This window comes from Cryptomeria japonica, chromosome 1 (genome assembly GCF_030272615.1).
Source record: "Cryptomeria japonica chromosome 1, Sugi_1.0, whole genome shotgun sequence".
Classification (NCBI taxonomy): domain Eukaryota; kingdom Viridiplantae; phylum Streptophyta; class Pinopsida; order Cupressales; family Cupressaceae; genus Cryptomeria; species Cryptomeria japonica.
This window is the reverse complement of record NC_081405.1, coordinates 64,904,968-64,926,025: the sequence shown is the minus strand read 5'-3', so window position 1 is coordinate 64,926,025 and position 21,058 is coordinate 64,904,968. Positions and strand designations below refer to the sequence as shown.

Sequence of the window (21,058 nt, the reverse complement as noted above, 5' to 3'; positions counted from 1 at the left end):
TCGTTCAAAGCCAAAATTTCTTGAATTGTCAGTGTTTCCCACTACTCAGGAAAGTTTCCTTGGTTTGACTAGTACAAAACCATTTTCTAGGGTCTTCAAATGAATACAGTTTCCAGCCTCCTTCTAAAAGGAGACACCATCAATTATTTAAAGAGAAAGAATTGTTCTCCTTGTTATTCGATTTGCCCAGTAGAGTCACCAATAATTTGTTTGCATACAGATTTGTCCCTGAAGAAGATGATGAATACTAAGAGGGGGGGGTGAATTAGTATGCCAAAAATCACTGCACTAAAAAACTTAAATAGTCTTAAGATAAACTGATAATAGAGTTTAACAGAGAGACTGGTTACCACACATGCAAACCAAAATGCAAATAAAGCATTCACCCACAAAAGCAATACAATCATAACACATGATATTTGACATGGAAACCCAAATGGGAAAAACCACGGTGAGATGGAGATCACAAGTCACTATTGGTAGAATAGAAACTAGACAAGTTAAGGTCAGACCGGTTAAGGTCTTACAATGTTCTTCACCAAAACAAATCCTGTTAGGAATCTCAATCTCTGTTAGGAGATAAGTCTGATTAAAGACTACCTTGTTAGAGGATTTTAGTTTCGCAGAAGTGAACCACCTTGTTAGAGGATTTCACAAAGGCTTTGAGGCCTACCCAGTTAAGGGCTATAGACTTGTCAAAGATGTGAGTAATCAACAAGTGTTTGATCTATCTAATAGCACAAACTGCTTGGCTAGATCCAGTATTGCTCACAGTTAGTGCATTCTAGCATTACTTTAGTCTTCTCTATCTCTCTCCTAGTTACAACTTGATCTTCTCAGATAAGATCGTTCTTCCAACAACTCAACAACCACCTTAAACCCTAGCACAACATTAACCCTTTCAGCAACAACTTAAAACCCTAGACATGATTTCCTTTTAAAGGAATCTGATTTCATGTCGGTCGAATAAGATTACATTACAATTTCCTAGGTCCAATGAATCTAGACATACTCAGTAACATGACACAAAAAGCACCATCAATGTGTCGACATCGTTAAACAATTGGTGGATTGGTAACTTGTCACAAAATGTCGGTTGGTAACTCATCAAAGAGTATTACCGGTTCATACAAAATACCAGTTGCCAGTTTGACAAAAATGAAGACTGGTAAGAATGTGTTGTGCCGCTTTTCTCCCTTGAACCGCTTGAGATCTACGAACCACTTGGGGTCGATATGTCACTCCAGACCGGGAAACACATTCTGCAAAATCACCAATAGTCTAAAGACTAGAATACAACATACTAGTTGGAACAAGTACCGGTTGAGCTCTAGCTCATACATATAAAGGGGATCTCAATACAAGTGTTTGTCCATCAATGACAATCACAACAACAACATCACAAATGCCAACAATATACCCCTTTGGCATTGATGGCAACACTTAGGAAAATAAAATTTTGACATCTAAGTGTTTTACAATCAAAAGCATGCCATTAACAAAATTGCTCCCCCTAAGCATATACACTATCCCTTAATCAATATAATGTATAGCAATTTTGCATACAGAGCATATAGCATATATCAAAACGTATATCAAAATTTCATAACCAGATACTTCTTCCCCTATGTCAGAAGATCAAAATTTTAAAACCAAAAACCAGATACTTCTCCCCCTTTGCTAAAAATGACAAAGTACTGCTGAATAACCCTATTTCCATTTGATATATATAAAATTTTTATGACAACAATGACTAATATTTGTCAAAAACTGATTTATAGTCCTGCAAAAATTGTTTCATGGATAGAGACCACGACTCAAGTAGGGAGGTTGCCACTTCTTTCTCTATTTGCAGCTAGGATACCCATTCCTCCATGGCATCAACTATGCTCAATTCCTGCGTGACTGTCAGGGCATCCAGGTTCAGATAACACTTCTGAAGAATTTGCACTCATGGAAGTAAAACCAGTTGAAGCTCTTGCAAATCCCTAGACCATGTACTGATCTCTTGCTCCATCTTGGCTGACTGGATCTAAAACCGGTGAACAGTTTGCCCATATGTTGCAAAGGAATCATAAGGTGTCTTAAATGTGCCCAAGTAGGACTGTAAGTCCGTTTGAAGGTTTTACTTCTTGGCTAGCACATCATCGCAGAACATATGAGGTTGACAGATTTTGCTTAGTAGCAAGTTTCCCTCATCCAAGGCATTCCTTATGTCCTTTTGATCTTTCAGCAGTTTAGTCCTAAGCTCATTCATCTTTTTCACTAGAGCAATGTTAAGATCCTTTTGATGCTCTTTCTTGACATTTTCCTCAACTGCTTCTTCCAAGCTTTGCACCTGATCATCCACTACAGTACATAGTAGTTTGAGCTGTGCTAGTGATGATTCTGTTTCAGGAAGATTAGTACCAAGGATTAAACCGGTAAGGGTGTCTACAACCGCCTGATTATGTCTTGCTCCTTTCTCCTACGAATGATCTCAAGGCACTCTCGAGCAACCTTGATGCTTTGCATAAGCTCTGACTCACTTGCAGATTGGAGATCGATAGGACTGGAGATATCAGCCAGTTTGGCTTGACTCCCGGTTGCCTTCGAAGTCTCCATCTGAGTGCTCTCCATTGCTTTTGCTTCCTTTTCTACTTCTGCCTTCTTCCTTTTCTCTGCTTATTTCTTCTTTTCTTGTTCCCTGTCTTCCTATTCTTTCTTTTTCCTGTCTTCTTCTTTCCTCTCCTTCTCTTCTTTCTCTTTCTCTTCCTTCTTTTTCTTTTCTTCCTCTTCCATCTTTTTCTTTTCTTCCTCTTCCTTCTTCTTCTTGTCTACCTCTTTTTTCTTCCTCTTTTCTTCCTCTTCTGTCTTCTTCTTTTCTTTCTCTTCTTTCTTCCTCTTTTCATCCTCTTCCTTCTTCTTCTTTTCTTCCTCTTCTTTCTTCCTCTTTTCTTCCTTGTCCTCTAATTCTTTCTTCTTCCTTTCTTCTTCTTGCTTCTTCTTCTCTTCATCTTTTTGTTTCTCCTCTTCCTCTTTTCTCTTCTCTTCCTCTTTTCTCTTTTTCTCATCTTCATTCCTCATCTTCTTCTCTTCCTATTCTTTAGCCACTTCCTGTGTGTCCTTATCCTTCTCACCACCTTGGTCGGCTTGTTGCCCCTGTTCTGTTCCCTCAGAAGGTATGTCCTAAGTGACATCTTCTGCATCCAGGGCATCGACATCAATAGTGTCGATTGGTTCTTCAACCAAGTTTCCTTCCTCAGCAAAGACTTCATCCAGTTTGGAAATAACCGGTTCTTTTTCCGCTTGGAGGTTGGCCATTTGTGCTTTGTGAGCTAGAACAACATGATTCATATGCTGATGAGTGTCTTTTTCCACATCATCAATTCTTCCCTCCAACAGCCAGTGTCTTCTTCTCCTTGTGAAGAAGAGACCTTTATTTTGATCTAGGACATCAAATAATTCAGAATTTGAGAGGTCGGGAAAGTACTGTGAAAATAATTTCTCCCTAATCTCCTGTTCTTTTTCAGTGGCAATGCGCCATTTATTATCTAATGCTTTAAATAAAGAAGCCGGTGTCTGAGATTTAATCTCTGATGGAGACCGGTCATTCTTGCACAAATAAATAATGATTTCCTGTAATATTTCTTCCTTCTCCTCATCACTAAAATCATCATAATAATCTACTAAATCATGAAGTAATTTTCTCCTAATATTATTAACTATCCTTTGAAAATGTTTCAAAGGTTTGTATGATGAGATGTCAATATTTACCAGTGCAGATGTGGCCGGTTCATTCTTCTTCATCTTCTTTGTCTGTCTTGCCTTCTTTGACTTTTTATCAGACTCGGTTTCTTCAGAGTCTGGTTCATTTGTCTTAGTCTTCCTTTTTCTTTCAAAGACTTTTGTCGGTGTTACCTCTGGTTTCTTCTTTGTAGGTGACCGCTTGGTCACTCTTGGAGTTGCAGTGGTAGCCGGTGCCGATGCTGCAGGCATTGCCTTGGCTTTCTTTGCTACCAGTTCTTTTTCTCTCTTAACAGATGGTTCTTCAGCCGGTGCAATCCTCTCCAAGTAGGTTCTAGTCCTTTTAGCCTTTGGATCAAGAGGCGAGGCAATAAGAGTTGAGGCATACCCTTCCAGCATGTCATACATAACCTCATAGCCCATTGGCTCCACTTCCTCCATTCTAGGCTCAATAGCCTCGATTAAGCATTTGTCCACCTGAATGGTGAAACAGATGTCATCTTCGTATTTCTTAACGATATCACCTAAGATCCTTACCCTTTGACTCATCTTTCTTCTGAACTCATCAAAATATTTGTTCAGTACTTCAGGGTAACCAGTTCCAATGGCTTGTATGCTTTCCTTGATCTACTTGGTTATCGGTTGGTCAGGAGACCACTGGACATCTCCTACTCTAGGAAAGTAGCCTTGGAAATAGAAGAGCAACCCTACCAGTAGTTGGCCAAACTTAAACCTCAGTGCATTCTCCTGTTTGATTTCCTTTAGATTCAACAGGAGTTTCCTCTGCATACTGGTGCATAGGTCAAATGATGCATCCTCTTTAATCATCTAGTAAGTGGCATTTACCATTGCAGCAGATACAAAATTAATCCTACTAGCTGAAAATGTTCTGTAGCCTATCATCATGCAGGCGTATTTCACCAGATCATCCTTGATAGGATTAACTGTCATACCTCATGAGTCACTTATTGAACTAGTGAGCTTGGCCATTTTGGTTTTTCTTACCATTCTTAGGGTTGGCACTTCCCTTGTGTTGCAAAAACCGGTGACTGCATGAATTGCCTGAGGCATAATATCATGCATCCTCTCCAGGTACATCTTGTCACCGTGGACTCTGCTCAAAATGATCCTGATATGATCCTCCGTAAAATCTTCTAGAAAGTATACTGCATTATGAATTTTCTTCTTCTCTAGGATATAAACTTCAGTTTGATCTATTTGTCCTTGCCGCAAAATAGACCTAACTGGGTGTGAATAGCTAAAGACCCTACGTCCTCTATTTTTCAATCAATATAATCTGAAATTCCCTCTTCAACTATGACTCCAGCCAGAACTTGTGATAAGGCATTATATTTGGACTTCCTCTAAATAAAACTTTTCGACTCAATGGATGTACTAGAACTGGTATGAGATGCGGAAGCCATTGTTGAGTATTTTCAAGAACACAAAAAATACCTTTACAACGTGAATTTAGGGCTTCCTAATTCTGCTTCACTTCACTCTTCGTCGGTTGCCAAATCACCGCTTTGAGTTCTCCACTACCGCTTGCAAATTGGATTTGAATCACCTTCAAGGTTTATCAATTTCTTGAAATCTTAGCTCAAATCGCCTTTTCTTCGCTCTGCACTTGAAAACTTTTATTCGCTCGAAAATAGATATTGAGAAATGATTTGAAATAGGCTTTTATACATGTCTCTCACCTACCATCATTAATGCTCCTCTATTAGGGCGTAAACCCTAATTTGCCTTTTTACCATTTTTGGTCTTCTGCCAAGTAATAGGTATCACATACCGATTAAGGTCTTTTATCGGTGTGAACCGGGGGTTTGAAAGCATTTCGCCGTTTGCTCCCCCTAAGCCTTTTGAGGCTTAGTTTGCCGGTTCCGATATTTCCACACTAGGTGCAGAAACCGGTTCCTCTTCCAACATTGTTGGTTTCTTCCTCCAGGTTTTGTTCATGTCTGTTTGAACTGTTTCAACATTGATTTCTCCTTCCCGAGTGACCGGTATATCATTAGATATACTTTTTGTGCTTCTGGAGAATCTTGCAGTGTAACCCAGTTTGTTGCAGTGATAGCAAACAAGTCCAGGTACTCTCCAAGGTCCATTGTACATGTTTCCATTCTTCCTTCTGCATGTTGCAGCAGTGTGACCATGACCATGATAGATCATACAATTTTCTCTCCATCTGGTTGCCGCTAGATGGCCACCGCTTCTCGACTAATGATTGAGGACATTAAACCGGTTGTGGTTTCGATTCACAAAAGGTTCAGGACCAGTTCCTTGGATCCTTTGATGATATCTTCCAGTGTAATCCATCACAGACCTGCATTCAAATGCTCTATGCCCAAACTTGTTGCATGCATAACAATGACCATTGAACTTGTTGGATCTAGGTACATTGTTAATAAAGTAAGGAAATTTATTGTAGGCTTTGCTTCTACATACATTGACAGTGTGTCCTTCTTTAAGACAGTTAAAGTAAACAGGTTTGAATCTTTGCTTACCTTTTCCTTTGAGTGTCGGTTTCTTCTTTGATGCTTCTGCATTTGTACCTGAGGATTCTCCTTCCTCATGTCTAGAGAAACCAAGTCCATTGGTATTCTTTACTGGTCTAGATGACTCAAGCTTTTGCTCTAGCTTGATAGTACTTTTGCCAAACTTAGCAAGTATTTCCTTTGACTCAGAAAGATCTTTGGAAATAGCAGTGTTTGTCTCCATTAGACTTGCATTTTCAGAGATGGCTATGTTCATTTCTCCTTGCTTGTCTTCCTTTTCCATTCTACTCTCATGAAGGCGAGCAGTCAGTGCACTAATCTCTTGTTTCAACTTGGAGATCTCATGATCTCTGTCCTTTACTAGATCTTCAGCTTTTCTCTGGTTCTCAAGCTCTTGACTAAACCGAATAGTTAGTCCTTCCAACTCCTTTCTCAGGTTGGAGTTTGATTCATTCAACTTATTTACTTCTGCTATCATGGCTTCCCTATTAGCTTCATCTTCAAAACTACTTTCAGATAGCTCCATTAGCTTTTCTGCATGTTCTCTCCTTTTTGCCTGAGATGCCTTGTATTTGACCATAAGATCATCATAAGCTTTCTTAGACTGAGTGAGCCATTGAGTAAGTTCCCTCAAGGTGTATTTACCCATATCTCTTTCCAAGTGGCTAAACTTATAGAAAGGTAGGCTCTAATACCAATTGATGAATACTAAGAGGGGGGGGTGAATTAGTATGTCAAAAATCACTGCACTAAAAAACTTAAACAGTCTGAAGATAAACCAGTAACAAAGTTTAACAGAGAGACCCGTTACCACACATGCAAACCAAAATGTAAATAAAGCATTCACCCACAAAAGCAATGCAATCATAGCACATGATATTTGACGTGGAAACCCAAATGGGAAAAACCACGGTGAGATGGAACTCACAAGTCACTATCTGTAGAATAGAAACCAGACCGGTTAAGGTCTTACAATGTTCTTCACCAGAACAAATCCTGTTAGGAATCTCAATCTTTGTTAGGAGATAAGCTCGATTAAAGACTACCTTGTTAGAGGATTTTAGATTCACAGAAGTGAACCACCTTGTTAGAGGATTTTACAGAGGCTTTGAGGCCTACCCAGTTAAGGGCTATAGACTTGTCAAAGATGTGAGTAATCAACAAGTGTTTGATCTATCTAATAGCACAAACTGCTTGGTTAGATCCAGTATTGCTCACAGTTAATGCATTCCAACATTACTTTAGTCTTCTCTATCTCTCTCTTAGTTACAACTTGATCTTCTCAGATAAGATCGTTCTTCCAACAACTCAACAACCACCTTAAACCCTAGCATGACATTAACCCTTTCAGCAACAACTTAAAACCCTAGACATGATGTCCTTTTAAAGGAATCTGATTTCACGTCGGTCCAATAGGATTACATTACAATTTCCTTGGTTCAATGAATCCAGACATACTCAGTAAGATGACACAAAAAGCACCATCAATGTGTCAGTACCATTAAACAATCAGTGGATTGGTAACTCATCACAAAATGCCAGTTGGTAACTCATCACAGAGTATTACTGGTTCATACAAAATACGAGTTGCCAGTTTGACAAAAATGAAGACTGGTAAGAATGTGTTGTGCCGCTTTGCTCCCTTGAATTGCTTGAGATCTATGAACCACTTGGGGTCGATATGCCACTTCAGACCGGGAAACACATTCTGCAAAATCAGTAATAGTCTAAAGACTAGAATACAACATACCGGTTGGAACAAGTACCGGTTGAGCTCGAGCTCATACATATAAAGGGGATCTCAATACAAGTGTGTGTCCATCAATGAAAATCACAACAACAACATCACAAATGCCAACATAAGATACTTCAAAACTCTTTGTGCCATTTTTCTAGAGACAAATATGCAACAAACAGCTGGATAAATTGCTAATTATATTAGGAACTTTCCTCTGAATTTTAGAGGTAAATCTTCCTCTTATGATATAATTGGGTTTTTAAGAAGTGTGTTTTTAACTAGAAAATGGGAAAGGGGAACACAAAAACAAAATAAAATAAATGAATGAGGTTGATAATGACACAAAATAGGTGAGTCAAAGTTCACCCATTCACCACACATGATAAATGGGTATAAGAAATGGACAAATATCCTTCCTAGATGATGTAAATGTATCAAGACTCAAAGTTTAATAAACATATGCATCCATAATATTATAGGATGATGAATTTAAAGAAGTGATTGCAAATTTGAAAGAAAATGCTAACCAAAAGAACATGCACGGATACAAAGCTTCAAACAGTTCCCCATTCTTAGAATCACAGTCAAAAGAAAAAACTATTCATTTTTTGCATATAAAATTATTCTTCTAAATAGAAAACATACTATCTGTTTCCATACTTAACTCAAAATCATCACAAAAATGTCAACTGATCAAGTTTCGCTCATGCATAAAAGTACAAGGGGGATCAATCTTACCCTTTTCTCTTTTGCCTATATCTATATATCAAAGAAGGTAACTTCTTAGAAATAATGATTTCTTGAAAAGAACCATTTTTACAAAGGAAAATTGAAAGCTACCTTAAATCACATGTGGCATTAGATGATTTCATAATTTAAAGCCAAAATTTAGAAACCTAACCTAACTATTATAATCAATACTTAAATGCCTAGGTGGGGTAGGATTCCTCTACATTTAGAGCTCCCTTTGAAGGAAGGCATCATGCCTTTTGGCCTTTCCTTCTTCTACTTCAAGCACAAAAATCACCCACATGTATTCTGCATAACTGCACTTTCTTTGCCAAGATAACTCTATCAACCCAACAAGTATCTCTTCCTATGGATTTTCAGTGAATTTTGTATCTAGTTGCAATATAGGTGTGGGTCTAGCTTCTTCTAAGCACTATTTTTTGATACTCAATCATTGGACTAATTATCTAAATTTGTGGGTACAATGATTTCCTCTTGCAATTGGTGATCATGATTATTAGCTCACCTTTCTATCATTCCTAGCAACGCCACTATCTCCCTATACCCGACAAAACAAGTATATTGCTTCCAAGAAAGAGCATATAATCCAATAATAATATGTCCCTGCTCATTCTGTGGCTAATTAAAATTAGGGCTGATTATATGGCAGAACCATTTGAGAAGAATAATTCATTTCTAAAATAAGTTGATATGTTACTTCAGCCAACTTCAAAGACCATAATGAGCAATGGGAAACATATTAAATACCTTGTGCAAGAAATGACATCATTAAATACTATAACTCATTCCATTAACTTTGTATGTATTTCACCATTTAATTAGCAATTATGGAGATGAACATGCAAATATTCATACGATTAGGTTTTTGAAATAGTGTAATGCATGGTTTTGTAAGTTCTTGAATCTTCTGATACCCTAATTTAAACATGATTGCCTTCATTTCTTGGTGTGATCTACCATCTTTAAAGGAGAATTGACTATCTTGAAAAGATCGAGCACACTTGAAGATAATTGGAAGTGATGTCGGAGTTACCACATCGACTGATGGGCCAATTAGATACTGATAATCATCATAATGATCATGGAATCGAGACTCTTGAGAATTCAGGAACCTCAAAGACAATTCCAAACACTGAGGTTTTTCGATCAAACACTTGGGTTGGCACAACGATAAGGAGGATCGGGAGATCAGGTTTCCGACAAAGCATGGAAATAACAAAGCTTGGTTTCGAAGGAAGGTTAAAGGTTGATAGTGTGACATAAAATTCCATAAGGTGAATTTAAGATTGAAGATGGTGAGGAAGAGTGAAAACAAGACAATAAACAATATAATTTCTCCAAAACCACTTGTGAAAGCAAAAAATTTAAACCCAATAAATCAAATAATATTGTAGCACAAAATAGTTATAAAGAATTATGAACAAAATAAAATAGAATAAAAATATAATAGGTAAGACAAATTTATGTGGTAAAACCTTAAAAACATGCCAAGGAACTATACATGAGAGAAGTATAAATATTTTATTTTTTTTGCTCAGTAAAAGGGCAAAGCTAGAAAATCTATTAGATATTAAAAAAACCGTCATCATAGAGTTTTAAAAAAACTAAACAAAATATGGGATCCATGTAGATAAAAATCCAATAGAAGATCATAGTATCAGGTGAAAAAGAGGACCTATTATATCTAGATTGTATCAAATGCAATACAAAGGCAAAAAATTGAGAACAATACTGCTATGAGAAATGAAAATAATGATTTCCTTGCCTCAACCGACATTGGAATCCCTTGGGTCTTGGATATATGTAGGTGGTTTTTGTTGAGCACTTTAAACTCATCTCCTTCTCATCTTCACTTGATTTCAAACTCCCCAGACCATCCAAGCATTCATCATATTTGTATTTCCACACCCAAGCTTTATGTTCATTCACAAAAGTATAAATATTCTTATTATTAAGATAAAATAGTTTAAATATTCACATAGTTTTTTCTATTACATGTTTTTCCATCAAGACAACAATATTTATTATATCTTCAACATAACAACCACTCTCAAACATTTTTTTTTAATTTAAATAAAATATTTAAGAAAATTATGGATTATTTCTTAAAGAGAAAGTATTTATTTTATGAGATAAGATTTGTTTTCTTCTTTTAAGCATTTTCATTATCCAACGAAAAATGCCCATAGGACTTTACCTAACTAGGATTTCATTGTTTTACCTCCTAAAAATCTAATTCAAGTCCCATTTATATCCATTTCATGATTTGTTGAACACGAATTCAAGTACACAAAAATGCATAATGCATGGAAAACTAAATATTTTTTCTTTTGTAGATTTCTTTTAATTGTATGCTCTTGAATTACTTTATAATTATTATTTTTTGGATGTTTGTAGTGATGGTAACAAATTAAATTAAATTTTCCTAGGAATTGTCTTTAAATATGTGACCTCAATGTTAATTTGAAAGCATTTTTTGCACAATCTAAGGAACAATAGTTCAATTTTAAATTGATATTGGCTTATTGGCTTATGAAAAATAAGATTTAAATTTTTTAAATGTTGGAAAAAATCATACTGGGAATTTTTAGAAGGGTAAGAAAGGAAGAAAATTTTGGACCTTATTTTGGAGCCACAATGGTTTAATTAGATTTAAAATATGATTAGCATTTGCCTCACTAGGCTTGTTTACATGTTTAACACCTAAATTACATATTTGTAGAAAAAATCAAAATGAGGACAATTTAAAGAAAAAAGAAAAATATATTCTTTTTTTCTCTATTGTATATGTTTTTCTTAAGAAATTATAACCAATATATTTTCTTTTAACAATCAAATAATAATACTTTTTTACAATAAATGATAAGAATGGAGATTTTTATAAAAAATAAATTTCATTTATTTTATTGTTTCTTTGTGACTAATAATTTTATTTCTATTTTCTTTCTAGTTGGACTATCGCCAACATCAAAGATTGTTGTGATATGATTAAAGCGTTAGATGAATTCAAAATTTCTCACATTTTTCGAGAAGGTAATAAAGCGGCAGATTTATTGGCCAATAAGGTGGTGGGCTACATGGCCGCAAAATGGTGGAGCAATCGGGACTCTTTCCCAAAAAGCTTGTGTGACCTGGCTTATGATGATACCATCCACTTGCAGTAACCAATGAAGAACAATCATGACTCGATTAAGTTGTTGGGTAAAGGGTATACTTTCAATTTTCCTATCCAAAGATCTAGAAACTTCCCTTGTGCTAGATTGTTTGTTTTCTTGTGTGGTCCCCTTCTTGCTTCTGTTTGGAAAGTTGTCTAGTGTGGCCCATTTTCTGTTTCTGTTTGGCGATCCAGACCATTATGGGTGGGGACAAGAATAGGCAACAATCGTTGACTTTTGATAAATGAAAGAAAAATAAGAAAGTATGGTAGGAAATTGTTGATGGAGGAATGGTTCCCTTCTTGAAAAGACTCAATGGCCCTTCTCCTTTGCTCACGAAAACGTTATTCAATGGGTGGAAGAAAGGGGTTTTGAGGGCCTATGGTGCTGATTATCAGCTACATGAAACCCTGGTGGCTACAGTTATGGGTTTGTCTATGAATGGCAGAAGGTTTCACAGAGACAAAAAAACAAGGGAGGAAGACATGGGGATTTTTTTTGATAAAGACAAGGAGCATTCAAGAGTTAATAAAATGGCTGATGGTGGCTACAACAGAAAGGATCTTATGGCTCCCTGGGAGGACATGGCCAAGTTCATCATGAGGTACATTACGCTTGATGGCAAATATGATAGTATCTTTTCTTATCATTTCACCATCTTGAATCACTTTTGGCATGGAAAAATTATTTTGATTCCTTTCTATCTGGTTTCTTCTTTGAAGAATAGTCTTGAAAAACGTGTTGAGAATCCCAATAATCTGATCCTCCATGAAGGAATTATTGTGCTCATCATGGAGTATGCCAAAGCCCTTGAAGTTGTGTCCTCTCTCTCTGAGAAAGGCCAAATCCCTAATACTAATGTTCAAGATGTCTCTGATTTGGATATGGAGATAAAGGAAAGTGGGAGCGCCACACTCCTTGTTGATCCTAATTATAAGTAGGTTGAAGAGGGTGAGATGTTGGTCACTCCTGGAACCCATAGCAGCAAGAACCCCCCCTAGATGGGCTACAAGTAAATATAAATCGACCAGCAAGATGATTTCTAAAATTGAGCCTTATTCCAAAAAGAAGAAGTTGGTTGCTAAAGACTATGCTCCCAAGACCTTGGACTAGGAAATCAAATTGGACATTCCTCTTAATGTCCTGAAGGAGAAGCAGGGGACTTCGCCTAAAGATGTGGATACTGGTTTATAGAAGGATAGTTCTCTAATGAATCTAGTGATGAAAGCGACTAGAAGCTAGGAGAACTGCTGGAAGTGTGTGGGGAAGGAGATTTATACCCTCAAAAAGGGGATCTAGGAGATAATTGATATCCTCACTGATTCGCCTGAGCCTAGCAAATCTGAGAAGCTCATGATAATGACCCAGAAGATTTCCCAAGATGTCAAGGTTATGAAATGTAAACATGAGCAAAGAACTGAGAAGGTTGAGAAGTCTATGGAGGAGATGAAGAATAATATTAAGAATTTGGTTGACATTAGTAAGGAGGCCATGAATAATAGTATGGAGGGGCTAGAAAAGATCAATGTCATGGTGGTGGAGTATAGATCTAATCCTATTGACAGTGACCCTGATGACAGTAACAGAAAGAAATATCTGGGCGGTGAAGACTATTGTTGGTGGCAATAAAACTACGGGCCCTAGCTCCAAGACTAGAATTAGGAGCAGCAATAAGGGTACCTCTAGGTTAATTATGGAGGAATTGGAGGCAATCAACAAGGCTACCATCCAGAAGAACAAGGAGTCGGTGCACTCATTTAATTGAGTGTTTGTCTGTGTTTTGTTGGTTGTTGTTTCTTTTTGCTTTTGTGTTCGGTCTGGGGTGTTCCCCTATTTTGCTGTTGGTTTTTGTTTTATTGGCTGATGGCCAGGTTTTGTAAAACTTTTGGTTTCGGGTCCATGTAAAACACATTTATCTTTATCAAAAACAATCAAATAATAATAATTTTTTACAATAAATGATAAGAATGGCCCTTTTTATTAAAAAAAAAATTATTTATTTTATTGTTTCTTTGTGACTAATAATTTTATTTCTAAATATGAAAGCTCCATCTATATATTTTTTTGATAAATACATGATAATATGTATATTTTTCATAATAATTTACAAATTCTAAAACACATAATTTGTAGGAATTTCCTTTTAACATATTCATTGAAATAATTAAATAAAATTACAAAAACATCTTAAAATTCAAGTAAACTAATTTTAAGAAAAAAAAAATTATATTAAAGTATCCAAAATAAACTAAGCCACTAAAATTGTAACTCTAGAAATCTAAAAATGTGAAGATCCAACTCAAAGATGAAGACAAGAATAGAATGTTGATATTGGAATAAAATGCTCAAGAATAGAATGTTGTCATGGAGATTGCTATATTGGACATCAATCTCAAGATTAGAACGATTCCATGAAGATCAAGGATAGATAGAAACTTCTAAGAATGTGTTTTTGTTTTGTTAATAAAACAACAGTTTAGAAACTACTGAGTTAAACATTGTTTAGTTTTTTGATAGTTATTGGTCTTTAGAAATTGTTGTCTTCATAGCATCTTTGTTTTTAGAAACTATTGTCTATGTAGTGTTCTTAGTCTTTAGAAATTGTTGTCTACGGAGTTGAAAATCTGCTATTAGTTTTTTAGTTACTTTTCTTTTTTGATAGACTTGAGGAGTCTATAAATGTAATCATTGTTATTGTAATTTTTAATTAAATTCTTAATATCAATAATATTTAGTATACTTCTCAATTGATGACTTGTATTTTGTGAATGTTTTAAATTATTATCATAATCTTTCAATTGGTATCAGATCCTAGTAGATCATGTTTGTTGGGTTAAATTGTTGAAGAGAAGTAGATCATAAGTTTGAAGTTGCTACTTGAAAAAGATGGATGGTTTTGTTTGCAAGTTAGTGCAACAAAGAAGACAACAAGATAAAGGTGGAGAAAGTTGTATCTATTATGAACATAGCTTAAATTTGGAATATTGATGCTATAGTGATTGCATAAAGTAATTTGATAAAGACATCAATGTTCCTTTGTCAACCAAAAGAGATAGATACGAAGAATCCCCAAAGGGAAGTTGCCCAAATTGAAAGGGTGAAATATGTTTAAAGCCATTGAAGGAGTTATGGACAAGAGATAAAGGATATCTCTCACACTATTAAAAAGGAGATCCAAGCCTCAGGAGAAGCTTTAAGGAGTTAGAAACTCATTACTATTGCAAAAAGAAGGAGATTTACTATCTTCATGAAAACAAGTGAAGCCGATCCTCAAAGGAGGAGACCGAAGATTCCAAAAGGAATAAGTCATAGAGTTGGGTTGAAGCCACCGGTGAAAAATGTAAAGCCCTCAAATTGTGAGGAAGTCAAATTAAAGTCTTAAAAAGGCCATGATATTTTGTTAAAAAGAATTGAAGCCCTCTATAAGAAAAGAGAAAGCATGGACCCTTGAAGGAGTCTAGGAAAGAATTTGTGAAAGAGAGATCACGACATAATGTATTGTGACACGAGATAATCTTGATAAAGTTCGTAAAAGAAATAATGGGTTTTGTGTTGAATCCACTAGTGGTTGAAATTAAAGAGGAGATTGTTGTAAAAGTAATTTCTCCCACGTCGCAAGAAGAACTATAGTCTTGCAAAGTTTATATAGAAACTCCTAAAATATAATTTTCTAATTGGAGTTATGCATGAGTATGCATGTGGCTATTTCTATTTTGAGTCTTCCTTTAATGAGTCCAAGACCTCTATTTATTGAGGCAATTGTAATGATGGGTAAAAGCACAAAGTTGTGTCACACTTTTATAAAGGAAATGGCCAATGTTGATTCAACTTTTTAAATTAAATCAATAGAAAGTAAATATATGTTTTGAATTTTGAAATGATGTAAACTAATAAAATGTATATTTTTTTGTGTATTTTATGTTTGTAATTTTTTTTTTAAATTTCAAAAATTATTTGAATATACTTTCATATAAAGTAAACACTATAATTTAGTTGCCGATAAAATGCTGAAATTGAAGATACATGAGGAATAACACTTTATATAGTAAATTTTACCCTTTTTTCTTAAATTTTTTTGTGTATATTGATAACTTGAAACTTTAGTGCAAAAATATATTTTTAACTATTTTTTATGTATATAAATTTTTCAATAAATTTGGAAAGTTATGTGTACTAAAATATAACTCTTTTCAGTTGGGGTCACTTTTTTCTTAATTATTTACCCAAATTAAAAAAGAATTATATCATCTTGACATAGACTCTTTTCTCTAGTGCATTTTTTTTTTAAAGTTTTTAAATAACTTTTAATGTTTTTCCTTTACAAGATAATCAACCTTATATATTAGTGCTGATGACCCACTTTTAATAAAAATAAAATATAAAATATAAAAATTAATAAAAATATTAAAGGATGTATTTTTTGGAAAATTCACTTATAGATCTATAAAAGGGTATTTTTACATTTCAAAAGTAACATATTTCATAAGAGTAGGAGTTGTTGCAACATTGACTTTTACGAAAAAAAATTAAAATGGGTAATTAGATCCAAAGTGGTATAAAATAGACATTTAGTAGACAGTTCCAATTGGAAAATTTGTGGCCCATTTATAATATAGCTATAATACATCTCTATAGACAATATGTTAGAATAAAATTAATTTTATAGTTAGGATTACTTAAATTCACTTGTGCTGATAAGTTGGCCTGAAATGTGACACAGTTTTGTGCTTTTACTCTAATATATTTGTCTCTGATTTTTCAATCAGTCGATCCTTGATCATGTGATCAGAGGCTTTTTGTGTATTCAATCTGAATGAATAAAGATTCATGTGCATTAACAATTTGTGTTATTATTATTGAGAAATTTCTATGTGACAAAAAGCTCAACTAAAAGAAGATAGAAAAAAGGACCACAAAGCTCTTTACACCATTCAATTTGCATTGGATGTTCCAATCTTCCCTCAAATTGCCAATATGACAAAATCAAAAGATGCTTGGCAGGCTCTACAAATTGCATATCAAAGTATAGACAAACTCAAATTGGTAAGACTTTAAATGTTACGAAGAGAATTTGAAAATTTGAAGATGAAGGAATCTGAGTACATTCATGAATTTATTACTAGGACTCAAGGTATTGTGATTCAACTTAGGACTGAAGGAGAAATGATAATAGAACAAAAAATTATAGAAATTTTTTTGAGATCTCTTCCTCCTAAATTTGATCCAGTGGTGATAGCCATTTAAGAAAGTAAGGATCTAACTACTTTCCAACTTTCAGAGCTGATTGGTTTTTTGCAATCTCATGAAGAGTGTATGTGGCATTCTATGGAAAGCTTTGTGCAAGCTTTCCAATTTTTTGTCAATATTGAAGAAAAGATCAAATCTCATCCCTCTCAACCTACAAAATTTCAAGGTGAATCTTTTGGTAATAGTAGAGGAAGAGGAAATGATAGAGGAAGAGAAAGAAGTTCTATGGATCGAAGGAGTGTCCAGTGCAAATATTGTGAAAGATAGGGGGACCATGATTCTGAGTGCAGAAAGAAGAAATCTGACTTGAATAAGTCAAGAGCAAATTTTACAGAAGATTCTTCTGAAGCAAAGCATTCTACATTCTTCGCATGTAATTTGGCAAAAGAAAACCAAGATGATGTCTAGTTCTTGGATAGTGGTTGTTCAAACCACATGACAGGTAAATTTGATCTCTTTGTCAAATTAGATGATACCACTCTGTAGATTTAAAATAAGACAAATTGAATTTAACACGGATATATTTTATTTATTCAATATCTATTATATCCTGTTTTTCCTCTAAATATAGGTTACATTTTGATCTGCTTAAACAATACATGAAGGCAGTATTTTATAGAGATTGCAACCTCTAAAAACACAACAGTTTACTGCATCACCAATAAAGAAACTTCTGAAACATGCAGTTGTTATCTATGAAGATTTACCAAAACCATTAAAAATCTAATTTAAAATCTATCTCTAGAAACTGCAATTGCATTCTTGACATTACTAATTCCATTTCTAATTGCACGCTTCCATCACTATCCAACAAAAGAGACACATTTTTATTACATCAGTCTCTATCTCAAGACGGCTGTTATTCAACATATTGAATGGTCTACATTTCTACCTCGTGTTTCTACCCATTTTGATTGCTTCCTGCTCCAGCTTGAGGAAACTCGATCAAATCGAGTAGCCAGATGTGCCCCTATCATGCTGTGTTTGTCACGTCGCTCACATTTCTGGTCTTCTGAGAAAGCAATTCGACGACCCGGCTCATGGAATGTCTCAAACTCGGGTTTTGTTCAAGACAAAGCAATGCTGTTCTCACCACAGTTTCTACGTCTTCTGTGTCGATGATTCCATTCAACTTGGCATCCACAACTTCCTCTGATAGCTTTCCCTCCTCCATCTTCTCAGATACCCATTGTACCAAATTCCCCGACTGATTGGATGCGCTTCTGCCGATTACAATCTCCAAGAGTACAATCCCAAAGCTATACACATCCGCCTTTGCCGTGATGGGAAGGTTCATCACCCATTCAGGAGCCACGTATCCCCGAGTTCCACGAATTTTAGAGAACGAAAAGGCTCGGTCTCTGTCCACCAGCTTTGCTAATCCAAAGTCATAAACTTTAGGATTGAATTTCTCATCCAAAAGTATATTCTGGGGTTTCACATCGCAATGGAGAATCCATTCCAAGCATTCTTCATGAAGATAAGCCAATCCTTTTGCTGTGCCCACTGCAATCGCAAACCTCTCCTTCCAACCCAAAGATTCACTTTCTGAAAACAGATACTTGTCCAGCGATCCATTCTCAACAATTTCATAAACAAGCAATCTGTGATGCCCCTCTGCGCAAAACCCAAACATGCGAACCAAATTCATGTGATGAACTCTGCCAATCATGCTTACCTCTGCCCAGAATTGGTCCTCGCTCTGAGATACTCCATCCAGTTGCTTCACCGCAACGACCTTCTCATCGGCCAAAACCCCTTTGTAGACGCTTCCAAAACCTCCCTCTCCCAGCTTTATCGTGAAGTTATTCGTGGCTTTTCTCAGCTCTGCAAAGTTAAACTTCTTGAATCCCGTTGGTATGGCAGAATACCCTTGAACAAAATCAAAGCTGTCGTTAGGCTCTCTGAACATGTACAACCAGCCCAGCGTGATGCAAACAATTTCTGCCACTCCAAACGCGACGGCGAACCCAAACGGATACTTGATAACGCTCCTCTTCTTGGATCTTTTGTAATTGCTACTCTCTGGACTAAGTGTCACAGATTTGCTGCAGTTGAGTCGGACCTCGTTAGGAGTTGTAGAATTTAGATCCGATGTGTCGTTGATGGAGACCTTAATGTACATGTCGTTAGCCACACCAGCAGATCGATATCCATTGAGAAGTTGGACTTTTGGGTAGCATCTTCCTCTGCCATCCAGAACGTAGCTGAAACCTTGACATTGGCTATCATTCATACAAGACCTCTTACATTCTTCAAGAGAGACTCCTGTACTGTATCCTGGAAGATCATTGCCATAGAAATTTGTATGAGAGAGATAAACGAGCTGTGCAGCACTGGATCCGGGATCCACAAGCTCAACGTTTCGCTCGCAGCCCTTAAATCTGTCAGCGGGATCCTTCATGTGGAAACCTGGTGGGCAAGTACAAGTGGCCTCAGGATTGTAAATACACAATCCGTTGGTTCCGCACAATCCATGTACGGAGCATTCTTCTGCGAGTGCTATCCAAGAGACGTCCCAGATGCCATTTTCCTCCTGCAAAGTATATAATCTCAGATTTCCATCGGAATGCAAGGTCAATCTTCTTGTAAGGTTTAAGCCATAATCCCAGGCGGTGAAACCAAAATTATCGCTTGACTTGAATCTGCCAAAGGCGTCCAGAACTGCATAACGGGTGACATTGTATGACGATCTTCCGTTGTCAAATATGTTGAGGAAAGGAGTAGGCTAGTAGTTGGAGGCTGCAAATGAGGTTTGGTACCTTAGCCGAAGGACGTTGTCGTAATCCGAATAGAGACAATAGTACCCTGAGGAAATGGAACCTGTCCCCAACCTGGAGACTAATTGTGTATTCCCTTCGAGTGGCTGATCGGGAAGAAGAGTGTCTATTGGATAATCAAAACTTTCCCAAACACTCCCTCCCGAAGAATTCAGCAGAACAAGGTTTCCTGTTTCCAGGAGAAGAAGCTCTGATACATTGAAACTGTTGCTACCCGTGTGAGTTTCCCATACAGTGCTTCCATTTGTATTAGACAGATACAGGTTTCCGTCATTTTGCAGATGAAGACGGGAATCGCTTCTGTTCACCAGCTGGTCTCGGTTTGCCGCCCAGACAACTGTTAAATTCACAGTATGAGTGTACCATATTGCAAATGCATATGCATTATCACCCACTCCATAAAATCCGGCAGAGAATATGTCATAAGGAGACATCAAAACAGATGTATTTTGTTCAGGCGTAAGAGAACCTCCGAGGCTTAGCTTATCTAATTTGTTTAGCTCATATGCAGAAACTTGAGCAGCGCAGAGAAAGAGGCATCCCAATACAATTGAGATCAATGGGCAGCAAGCGTTTTTCTTTCCTTCCATTGTAGTCTTGTCATACAAAGCGATCAAGGCGCGATTAATATAATAGAGGGAGTAGATAAGACAGTCTAGTTTTCTAAATGTGCTTCAACTGCGAAGTTTCACTTAAGTCTTCCTCATACAAAGTCTACGCATCACCAACATGGCCTGAATTTGATTGTTGTCTGGATTTTACCTTTAAAATAGAACATTTAGTAATGTGGAACGGTAGATTTTGGACGGACTATCAAAAACTATATATAATATTTAAAACTCGAAGAGAACTTTGAACGATAAACATCACAAAAATGCTGCTTGACAGGCACAGTCGAATATTTTTAACGTTTTCGAAGTCAAATTTGTGTTTATTCAAAGTATGATTTGTTTGCGTGATGGTTTTGTGCACTATTACATTAGGTAACATATTTGTCAAAGTCAATAGCAAACCAAAACACAAATTTAATCTTCCATGTGAGTATAGTTGGATTTAGTTGATTAATTCATATATATTACCAAAGATAGCTGAATGATAATAAAGCTTCTAGAAAGAAGAATAATCTAATGTTGAAATAAACTTCTAAGTCTGTATTTTTGTACA

At 36.0% G+C, this 21,058-nt stretch overlaps 2 protein-coding genes across 2 annotated transcripts; both read right to left on the bottom strand.

The window, feature by feature from the left end:
- Positions 1 to 17,973: 17,973 nt before the first annotated feature.
- LOC131065272 (putative receptor protein kinase ZmPK1) lies at positions 17,974 to 19,409 on the bottom strand. The gene has a single exon (XM_057999738.2). It carries the CDS (start codon positions 19,348 to 19,350, stop codon positions 18,088 to 18,090), a length of 1,263 nt encoding a protein of 420 aa, XP_057855721.2. The 5' UTR covers positions 19,351 to 19,409; the 3' UTR covers positions 17,974 to 18,087.
- A 433-nt stretch (positions 19,410 to 19,842) lies between these two features.
- LOC131065279 (putative receptor protein kinase ZmPK1) lies at positions 19,843 to 20,484 on the bottom strand. The gene has a single exon (XM_057999743.1). The coding sequence runs from the start codon at positions 20,482 to 20,484 to the stop codon at positions 19,843 to 19,845; it is 642 nt and encodes a 213-aa protein (XP_057855726.1).
- Between the last annotated feature and the right edge of the window lie 574 nt (positions 20,485 to 21,058).

Coding starts and splice junctions, on each gene's coding strand:
- LOC131065272 (XM_057999738.2), bottom strand. CDS start 19,350: ATGAATGATAGCCAATGTCAAGGTTTCAGCTACGTTCTGGATGGCAGA.
- LOC131065279 (XM_057999743.1), bottom strand. CDS start 20,484: ATGGAAGGAAAGAAAAACGCTTGCTGCCCATTGATCTCAATTGTATTG.